The 10,723-nt window shown below is 38.1% G+C and overlaps 1 protein-coding gene across 1 annotated transcript in view; it reads left to right on the top strand.

Annotated features, from left to right (window-relative positions):
• Positions 1-9,782: 9,782 nt before the first annotated feature.
• The window catches only part of GLIPR1L2 (GLIPR1 like 2), a gene marked incomplete at its 3' end in the record, with an annotated part of 44,563 nt that continues 43,622 nt past the window's right edge, over positions 9,783-10,723 (top strand). Inside the window, exon 1 of the mRNA XM_004700781.1 lies at positions 9,783-9,956. Within this exon, the coding sequence (XP_004700838.1) occupies positions 9,783-9,956 (174 nt within the window). The remainder of the gene's footprint in view (positions 9,957-10,723) is intronic.

Below are 10,723 nucleotides of genomic sequence, written 5' to 3'. Positions count from 1 at the left end.
CGTGTGAGATGTTTTAATGATAGGAGGGTCCTACTAAATGGGTGTCTTCATAAAAGGAGGTAACATTTGTCAAGTTTAAAAGATTGTTTTTTAACCCATCAAATACTGTTAAGTCACACCCTAATATTAGAAACCCTTCCGAATGGGGTTTATATTTATGTGAGAGGGGAGACAATAACAACCTAGGTAAATGTGAAAACCTGGGTTATAAAAGTAGAAAAAAGGTCAATTGAAAGTAACGAGTATGTTGTTGTTACTAGGTATCACCTGGTTGGTTCTGACTCATAGCAACCCTACATTCAAACACATAAGCACTGCCTGGCCTTGGAGGGCATTGCTACAGCACTGTGTCAGGCCACCTTGTCATTTTTTCCCACTCCCCCTCCACTTTACCTCGCATGATGTCCTTCTGCCGAGACTGTCTCTCAGCATCATGTCCAGAGTACTTGGGATGAAGTCCATTATCCTTGCTTCTAAGGTGCATTCTGATGGTGCGTTTTCAAAGACAGGTTTGTTGGTTCTTTTGACAGTGCATGGTACTTTCAATATTCTGTTTGGGTCTTCTTTATTCAGTGCCCAACATTCAAATGTATATGAGGCAACTGAAAGTACTAGGCTTGGCTCAGGTACACCTTAGTCCAAAAATAACCTCCTTGCTTTTCAACATTTTAAAGAAGATTTTTGCAGCAGATTTCTATGGGCATTGATTTTGGATCCAAGAATGATGAAATCCTTGACAACTTCAGTACCTGCTCCATTTATCATTTTACCTGTTGGTCTAGTTGGGAGGATTTTGGTCTTCTTGACACTGAGTTGTAGTCCAGACTACAGGCTATAATCCCTGATCTTCACCAGCAAGTGCATGCAATCCTCACAGCAGGCAAGGTTGTGTCATCTGCATATTGCAGGTTGTCAATAAGTCTTCCTCCAATGCTGATGCCACATTCTTCTTCATATAATACAGCTTTTCTAATTATTTGCTCAGCAAACATTAAAAAATTAAAATATAATCTTAATGATAATGATCCATAATTTATGCATTCTAATGGGTCACCTTTTTATTGGTATTAATATCAATATCTTCCTTTCAGCTGCCTTACAAATTTCTTGGCATACACAGGTAAGTGCTTCTGTGCTTCATCAGCTGGTTGAAACATTCAATTGGTATTCCAACAATTCCCGATGCCTTGTTTTTAGCTAATGCTTCCAATGCAGCTTGAATTTTTTTCCCTTTAACACCATTGCCTCTTGCTTATATGCGACCTCCTGAAAGTGTGGGATATTGACTGATTCTTTTTGGTACAGTGACTGTGTATTGTTACCATGTTCTTTTGCTACCTGAATTGTGCAATATTTTGCCCATAGAATCTCTCATTACTACAACCTAAAACGCTTTTTCTTTAGTTCCTCCAGTTTGAGATATGCTGAGGGTGTTCTTTTCTGGCTTTCTGATTTGAAGTCTTTGCACAATTAATTATAAATTTTATTTTGTCTCCTTGAGATATCCTTTGAAATTTTCTGTTCGGGTCTTTGATTTCATCATTTCTTCCAATTGCATTAATTACTCTATGATTAACAGCAAATTTCAAAGTATCTTCTGACTTCCACGTTGATTTTTTCCTTTCTTCTTGTCCTTTTTAATTACCATTTATTTTCTTCAAGTATAATGTTCTTGATGTCATCCCACAGCTCATCAGATCTTCGGTCATTAATTTTCAATGCATCAAATCTGTTCTTGAGTAGTTTTCAAAATTCAGGTCGGATATATTCCATTCATGAAATTATGATTGGGTCTATTCAATTCTTCCTCAGGCTTACACTGCATGCCTTTATACTCAGGAGCCCCTTGTCTGTCACTATTTCTACCATGGTCTGCTTCTATCTATTCGGTCCTGTATATCTGACCATGCTGTGATTCTATCTATAAGGGTTTCAATGCTAATCCCTCTGAAGGACACCCTGTTTCTTCTTCGTAGTCTGTTCTTAGTGTAGAAGCTCTGCTGAAGCCAGTTTGCCTTAGGTGACCTTGCTGGTAATTGAAACACCAGTGAGAAGGCTACGTATAAGCATTGGAGACAATTTATAAGCCACATCAGTATGGCAAATTGAAAGACAAGTTGTAGTTGAGTATAGGTTGTATAATATAAAATAATACAGTCAGGAGTCCCTGGGTAGTATAAATGGCTAACATGTTCAGCTGATAAATGAAAGATTGTAGAATCAAGTTCCCTGGATGCACATTGGAAAGAAAGAACTGGTGATCTACTTCTAAATGATCAGCCATTGAAAACCCGTGTAGTACAATTCTACTATCACACATATTGGGTCACCGGACACCAGAATCAGCTCCAGAGCAGCTCGTTCTTTCTGGATTTTGGCATCCCAATGCTCCAGCTTCCTCTCTGAAGCTTTTTTTAAAGGCCAAAAGCTCTGCTGGTTTCTCAATTTCCCAACAATCAACCTCAGCTTAGACAAAATCTGGATTTTCGTCCATTTAATTGGGCTCAGAATTAGCAATCAGGCCCAGGAGAAAAAAGGTGCTCCCTAACTTACTCTTTTTCTCCAATTTACTTGAGAATTATTGAGTTGCTTTTGACCCTTTAATCTCTTGCAAATTTTTGAAAAGATACGCTTATTATTTCCACATATGACTTTGTAGGAATTTTGTTGTAATCACATTGAATTTATAGATAAATTTCAGATAATTGACGTACTATAAATTATTTAAATTATATTTTACTTGGTTTTTGCTGATTTATGGAAATATAATTCTTTCATGAATAACAGTCTAAGAATCTTTCCTAGCTCTTTTATTGTTCCTATAAGTTAGCTGATATGCTCGGATTTTCTTGTATCATTAATCATATTATCTGTAGAGGGAAAGTCACATCAGCTCATCCTCCTAATTTTATATCTGTTACTTATTTTAATATTAATAATTATTCATCATTTGCATACTGCTGATCATAAGCTATGAGAGGATGGTCTTTAAAGACAATATTTCACCCATTTCAAACAATATTTACTTTTAAGTTTTTAATTGGTCATCTTTGCTAGATTATGGAAGTTTTTGCTTTCTCTTATTTTTTTAAGAGTTCGTATCTTAAATGAACGCTTAATTTTACAGGTTTCTTTTTCTGCATCTCTGAAAATTTTCCAAATTTTCCCTATGATTTCATACTGTTGTGAATTACACCAAAATATTTAAAATGAAGCACAGCCACATTATAAAATTTCAAGATATGTCTAGAGCTAAGTTGAGGCTCAGGACTTTAATTAATAAGAAAATATAATTAAGAGGAAGCAGAACATTCTGTTCTGTTGCATGTACAGTCACTATGAGGCAACTGGCTAACTCCTAACACAACAAGAAGGATGCAGAGCTAAGGAGAAGACCCATGCCGAGCTACAGGAAAATTGATCAAGAACAGAAGCTCAGAAGACATAGGACCTTCCTCCACATAGAAAACCTTCCCCCTCCTTCCAACACCCAGAACTCACACTGTCAACTTCCTAAATGAGAGCTCATGTAGTATGGCTACCAGATACAAGCACGGTAAGATCTCCTGAGCTAATACTGGAGAAATCCCAATAGAAGGGATTCCTCAGCTCCCTGGAACCTAGAGAAACAACATAAATGTTAAGTATACCAAACTTTATTTTTCTCCTTTAATAGGCGTTCACTAACAATAGCTGGTTGTTTCTGTTCCTGACTTCCATTCACCATTGACCAGCAGTTCAAGTTACTTCAGAGCACACCCCCTGCCCCTGCCCCGGTCAGTTCCATTCCAGGTCTTCTTTTAAACCCGACTGAACCCTGGAAGCCCTACGTGTGTAGAAAATAGCACGAATAGCTTGGCACAGACATCATCACTACCCAGGCAACACCATTTGTCATTTGCATTCTTGTCCCCTTTACTTGCTTGATCCTTGGTGACCTCAGTGTAGTGGATGCTGGCACATACAAACCTCACAAGAGAAATAGGAATCCATACCCACACTGTGGGTTGTTTCTTTAATCTTTGGTTTTTACATCCTTCTTTTGTTTTGTTTTAATCTATATTCCTGACTGCATTCCTTTTTATGACCACTAACCCACCCACTCCAGAATAGCCACGTATCCTAGGCACACACGGGCAAACTACACTCACCAAAAATAGATTTGGGGTTGGTTTTGGTTTTTTTTTGGTAGTTACATAATCTTGTGTAAACGAGAGTATCGAGAATGAAGGGATGGAGTTTAGCCTGCCAATCAAGTTGCAGCTTGATGACCTCATTTGGAGGTGTGATCAAGATGAATGGCTCTATGAGCCGGGCCCCTTCCTCCTTCTCCCTAGAAGAGGGCCACACACTCTCTCTGCCTTCACCTTCTAGCTGTTGAGTCACTGGGAACGCTGCTGGAGCTACGTGGGGACCTGCTCCAGCCCTGTCATTCAGCCACCACCATTGCATCTACACAACTTTGCACCCACCTGCATCCTGCAGCATTCCATGTGGCTGCATGAGTCTGAGGAGGGACTTATGGACTAGTATCAGACTAATTAACTCGTATTGGACTTATGAACTTGATCTGGACTGGGCTGGGATGCTTTCTTGATATACAATTACTTCCTGATAGTGCTTCACAACTGATTTTAATAGCAATTGGACAATACTACTTGATGTGATGGAACTACAGAATGGTATGGTGTCTGGATTAGCTTCTAATAAGATGGGTGGGGGGAAAGGGCAACTATACACATGGACTTCTTCTGATAAAATGCACAGACATCCAATTGACTACATCTGTGCAAAGAGACAATGGAGAAACCCAGTATTAGGAGGTAAAACCAGTTCAGGGACTGACTGTAGGACGACTACCAATAGCTAATATGCAAGTTCCGGGGGAAGCTAAATAAAATTAAACTAAGTCCAGGAGAGCCAATATATGACCATGAGTCAATGCCACCTGAATTTCAAGAACATTTCATGAACACCAATGACAGAAGACCGTATAAGCTATTGGAGGGCATCAAGAAGAAAGTTAAAAAATCATTAAAAAAAAAACAGGAAAGAAAAAAAATATTAGTGTGGATGTAAGGAGACTGAAATTTGCTTTTAATCGTAGAGTACTTAAGGCACTTAGAAGAAGTGATGAAATCAAAGAGCTGAATAGGAAAATTAAAAGGGCATCTTATAAAGACAAAATAAAATATTATAATGAAATGTACAAAATCCTAGAGTTAGAAAACCAAAATGAAGAACACAGCATATCTAAAAGTGGAAGAAATCAAGAAAAAAAATCAAGCTCAATTGCTAAACTGAATTGCAATTGGCAAAATATTCAGTGATGCAGAAAATATTAAAAGAAGATGAAAATAGTACACAGTGTCACTGTACCAAAAATAACTTGTTGATATTCCACCATTTCAGGAGGCAGCATGTGAGCAAGAATCAATGATACTGAAGGAAGAGGATCAAGCTCACTGAAACCATTAGCCAAAAACAAGTCTCACTGAAACCATTAGCCAAAAACAACTCTCCAGGAACTGATGAAATACCAATTGAAATGTTTCAAGAAGCTGATTAAGTGCTACAAGTACTTACTCATTTATGCCAGGACATTTGCCAGAGAGCTCCTTGGCCAGCTTACTTGAAAAGATCCATATTTCTACACATTCCACAGAAAGGTGACCTAACAGAATGCTTAAATTATAGAACATCATTGCGTCGTTACGTAATTTCATGTCAACTTCAAGTGTAGGGGTGGAGTCCAGCCCGTCAATCAGGTCACAGCACAATGGTGTCTCCTTGTGGGCGTGACCTCCTCATAAGGAGGGTCCTGGGAACCTTCCCTCACCCCTACATTTACCTTGCATGAAACCTGGAGATGTGTCTACCACCGTTGGATCCACAAGACTTTGCACCCACCAGTGATGTTCCTGCATTCTGCATCGTGGCACGTGGGTATATGAATCTGAAAAGAGACTTATAGATTAGTATCAGACTTAGTATTAATATTGGACTTATAGACTTGATCAGGACAGGGCTGAGATGTTTTCTTGATAATTACTTCTTTATATAAAGCTTCCCTTACACATATACGAGTGTCTCTGGATTTACTTCTCTAATCAACCTGGCCTAACACAATTATCTTTGCTATCACATGCAAGTAGAATTTTGCTGACGATAATCCAACAACAGTTGCAACAGTACATTGACAGGAAGCCGTCAGAAGTTCAGGTTAGATTCAGACAAGGACATGGAACAAAGAATATCATTGCTGATGTCCGATGGATGCTGGCTGAAAGCAGAGAATGCCAGCAAGGTGTTTACTTGTGTTTCATTGATTATGCTAAAATATTCAACTGTGCGAATCACAGCAAACTATGGATAGCATTGAGAAGAATGGGAATTCCAGGACATTTCATTGTGCTTATGTGGCACTTATATGAGAGGATCAAGAAGTAGTTATGCTAACAGACCATGGGAATACTACATAGCTTAAAAGCAGTACTGTGTGTGCCAGAGTTGTATCCAGTTGTGGGATTCAGCTGGTTTGCACTGATTTGGCAGAACCGATACCTGATTTTTGTTGAGTTCTACAAACCAGATGTTAAAATGGCACTAGTGATCAGGGTTCTCTCTAAGGCAAGTGGCTGCCTAGTGGAAATTGTCCAATGTTGAAATAAAATTTTTACATTCCTTACTCTTTTTCATCTTATAGGCAAGGATAGTGAGAATTTACCATATGTATTTTGGACATGCCAAGAGAGAGCAGTCTCTGCAGAAGGACATCATGGAGGGGCAGCAAAAAAGAGGAAGAACCTCAATGAGATGGAGTGGCACGGTTGCTGCAATAATGGGCTCAAGCATAAGAATAATTACGACAATGGAGTAGGACCGGGCAGTGTTCATTCTGTTGTACGTGGGGTTGCTATGGGTCAGAACCGATTTGACGGCACCTGACAGCAATTGACAAGGGGCTAGCATAACGATTTTAAGTACTGTGAGATTACGGTGTGAGGAGGGGCGTTTATGAAGCTAGTTGCTTAATTTTAAAAGTTAGAAGAAGCAATGAATTCTTTCAATTTTATAATATTTCGCTCCAATTTAAGTGGTTAAAGGCATGATATACCTGAAAGCTTGTCTAAAAATATTTCAGTGTTAGTTCAATTTCCTCTCCTTGAAAATTGAACTCTTAATTGTTCTGTTTTGATAGATTTTCAGAAAGGAATTCAAAGGGAGAGGCACTACTGCAGATAGCATGTAATCCATTCTTACAGGCTTTCATTCTTCTAAGGATATTTTATAGGATTAATCATTTAATTTTCATTTTAATAACAAAGAAATTCTCCGACATAATTATGAAGAATTAATTTTTGGCCAAATATAACCCATCAGCTTAATTCTCGACCAAATCTGCTTTCTGTTCTATTGCTTAAATTCAATGTATTTTTCAAATCCAAAAGGTATTTTGTAGTGTGGAAGGTTAAGCAATAGTTTTGAGGCTATTTTAAAACATTCAGTTAGAGAGAGTTATGTATCATAAAAGGAGCCCTGGTAGTTATGTGGGTCATGCCTTGGCCTTCTAACCACAAGGTCTGCCATTCAAACACACTAGCTGCTGCGGGCTTGGGGGAAGGGCCAGGAAATGGAATTGTCCGCTCCTGTAACGATTTTAATTCGCACAAAGTCTATATGAGGTCACTACGAGTCACAGTCAACTAGATGGCTATGGTTTTGCCTTTTAGCCTTTGAAAAATAAATATAAACCAAGAAAATTAGAATCATATTCTTCTGGGTATTTTTAAAATTGCTCTGAATAAAGGTACATGATGCAGATTATATATTTTAAAATATAAGCAAAACTATCTGTAGTAGTTATAACAGCTTGTCTACACACCAGAGAATTCCGGCATTGCTTTTGCCTAAAGGAAAAAATAGATTACAGCAGATTCTCAATTCCATTTTATAAATAACTTGTGCATTTTTAGTGCTGTGGATTAAATTATGTAGATTTTTTTCTTCTAAACCAAGTCAGCCTCTATACACAAATGCAAAAATGATCCCAAGATGAGTAAAGACCTAGATATGAGAGGCAAAATTATAAAACTTTTAGAATACAGACATCGTTTCACAATCTTGAACTTCGCCCTGACTTTGTAATGATGACACCACAAGCACAGATAACAAAACAAAACATAAAAATACATAAATTGGACTTCATTGAAACTTTTTAGCATAAAATTAAACAGCAAGAAAATGAAAAAAACACACAGACTAGAGGAAAGTATTTGGAAATTATAAACTGACATCCACTGGGGGCAGAGTTTGGCTTAGTTTTTTAAGTGTTTAATAATTCCTAATACATAAAGAATTACAATTCTAGAGCAAAAAGACAATCCAAAGAAAAAGTGAGCAAGATCTTCAATGAACTTTCCTCCAAAGGAGAAATACAAATGGAGATAAGCTCCCGGAGAGCAGGTCCACGCAGTCATCTGTTGGTAGATGACTTCCAGACAATTCTAACTCACAGCGATCGTTTGTGCAGCAGAAGGAACTCACGGCCAGCCCCGCACCATACTAACGCGTTTCTCTGCTTGAGCTCAGTGTTGTAGTCACGTGTTAAAATATCTTATTGACGCTTTCCTTTTTTGCTGACCCTCTACTTTACCAATCATGCTGTCCTTCTTCAGAGACTGGTTCCTCCTGAAAATATACTCGAAGTTCCCGAGATAAAGTTTCACCATCCTTGCTTTTAAGGAGCATTCTGACTATATTTCTTCCACGACGAGTTTAGCCATTTTTCTGGCCATCTATGCTATATTCGAGATCCTTAGTCAACACTACAATTCAAATGTATCAATTCTTCTGCAGGTTTCTTTACTCCTTGAGGAGTTTTCCCATGCCTATGTTGTGATGAAAACCACCACTGCTTTGGTCTGCTGCACTTCGTTTTCACCGTGGCTTCTCTGCTTTACTCTAAATGCAACACGCCATTTGATTTCTTACTTCCTGCTTCCGTGTGTGTTGAGCAGAACCAAGCAAAATTAAATCCGTGGCAAGTTCAAAACTTTCTGTCACAACAAGAATATTCTTCTGCCTGCTTAAATGTAGAAGGCACACCCTGCACCAACCTCCCAATTTAACGGAGGGGGCTAGGTGGAATTAATTGAATGTTCATGCGTATTGAACACTGTTCATTTTCCTTGACATATTGAGCCCTGGAATGCCCGAATTTTAAATTTCAGGAAAAAAATACTTTTCGTTTTTATTCTTTCCTTTCATAGTTATAAATATATATATATATTAATATACACATGTAATTAAATGTTACGAAAATGTCGCGCTCGGTGTTATAGGGCGAGTTAGAAGGTTCCTAAACAAGTTAGCACTTACTGATAGGTTATTAAAGTATGGCACATCACTTGGTATCAGAAATTAAAGTTGAATAATATGTATCTACATTATATATAGTATAATTATATACTATATAATTATATATTATTATCTTTATTATCTATATAAATATATAGATATTATTATCTATATTAGCTCAGTATCTATATTAGCCCATTTAACTCAATTTTGTAGACTGATGGCTAGTCACTTTGAAAGGAGTCCCGCAGTTAGGCTTCTGCCAACTACTTCTGGGAGAGGCGCAGGCGCAGCGCGCAAACCGCGCCTGGTGGATTGGCAGGGCACCTGGGCGTTCCGGCGCAGGCGCACTGAGCTGTCTGCAACCGGTGGACCATGACGTTGTACACCTGCTGGAGCCCTCGCCAGCGTGCCGTGCCACCATGAGTATTTTGAATTTGTGGCTCTATGAATTCTGGCTGCTAATACTGAGTTCTGGTTTGAATGCGAGTTTTTTGCCAGCGGAAGAGGACGTCGATTTTATCAACGAGTACGTGAACCTCCACAATGAACTCCGAGGCAACGTCCTCCCGCCAGGGTCTAACTTGCGTTTCATGGTGAGCCCCGAACGATCACCTTTATTACTCTGCTCCCTCATCCTCAGACTGCTTAGGATCCTACTCTGAGCCTTAATGGTCATGGAGAATCACTGTTTTAGTTGGTTAAACAGAAGAATATACATAAAGTTTCTAAACTCAAGGAATACAAATAATTCTGATACATAATTAATCACAATGATTTTGCCCTAGATTGAGAAGCTCACCTCTGATGAAAACTAAGGGTATGCCAGGAAACTGAGTAGTCAAGAAAATAATGTCATAATGCAATATTTTAAAAATGAGTTGTAAAAATATCAGTGATGAAAAAAGTACCATATTTACAAAAAACAGGATCCTTAAACCTAGATTTGGGTGAACCAAGTGAAGAATTAACTTGCAAAAACAAGTACTAAATCTGGATCTATTTTTAATATTTTTCATCATGAATTTTAAAAATATTTGACTTCATAATATATTTCATTAAATATTATTTCTCATTATCACTGGAATATTTTTGGTCCTCCCCCAACAAAAATTTGCTCCTCAGGATGGAGGATTACAAAGCCATTTTCTCTTCAGGCTGGAGAAGTATCTACCTAGCCCTAGTCCTAATTTTGCATTGATTGAGAATAGCATAATTGCCTCCTTTCTCATTTTCTCTACTTAGTTCCATTTCACATTTTAGCAACTGTTCTCCAGTCTCATGATTATCATTAAAAATGAGTGTTAAATATGCATACTGTATTAGTCTGGGTACTTTGGAGAAACAAATCCACAGCAACTCA

The sequence above is a fragment of the Echinops telfairi genome, unplaced genomic scaffold (genome assembly GCF_000313985.2).
Source record: "Echinops telfairi isolate 266 unplaced genomic scaffold, ASM31398v2 ScPeMD7_2;HRSCAF=8, whole genome shotgun sequence".
NCBI lineage: Eukaryota > Metazoa > Chordata > Mammalia > Afrosoricida > Tenrecidae > Echinops > Echinops telfairi.
Note: the sequence above shows the minus strand (reverse complement) of the source record. Positions and strands in the feature narration are given on the sequence as shown.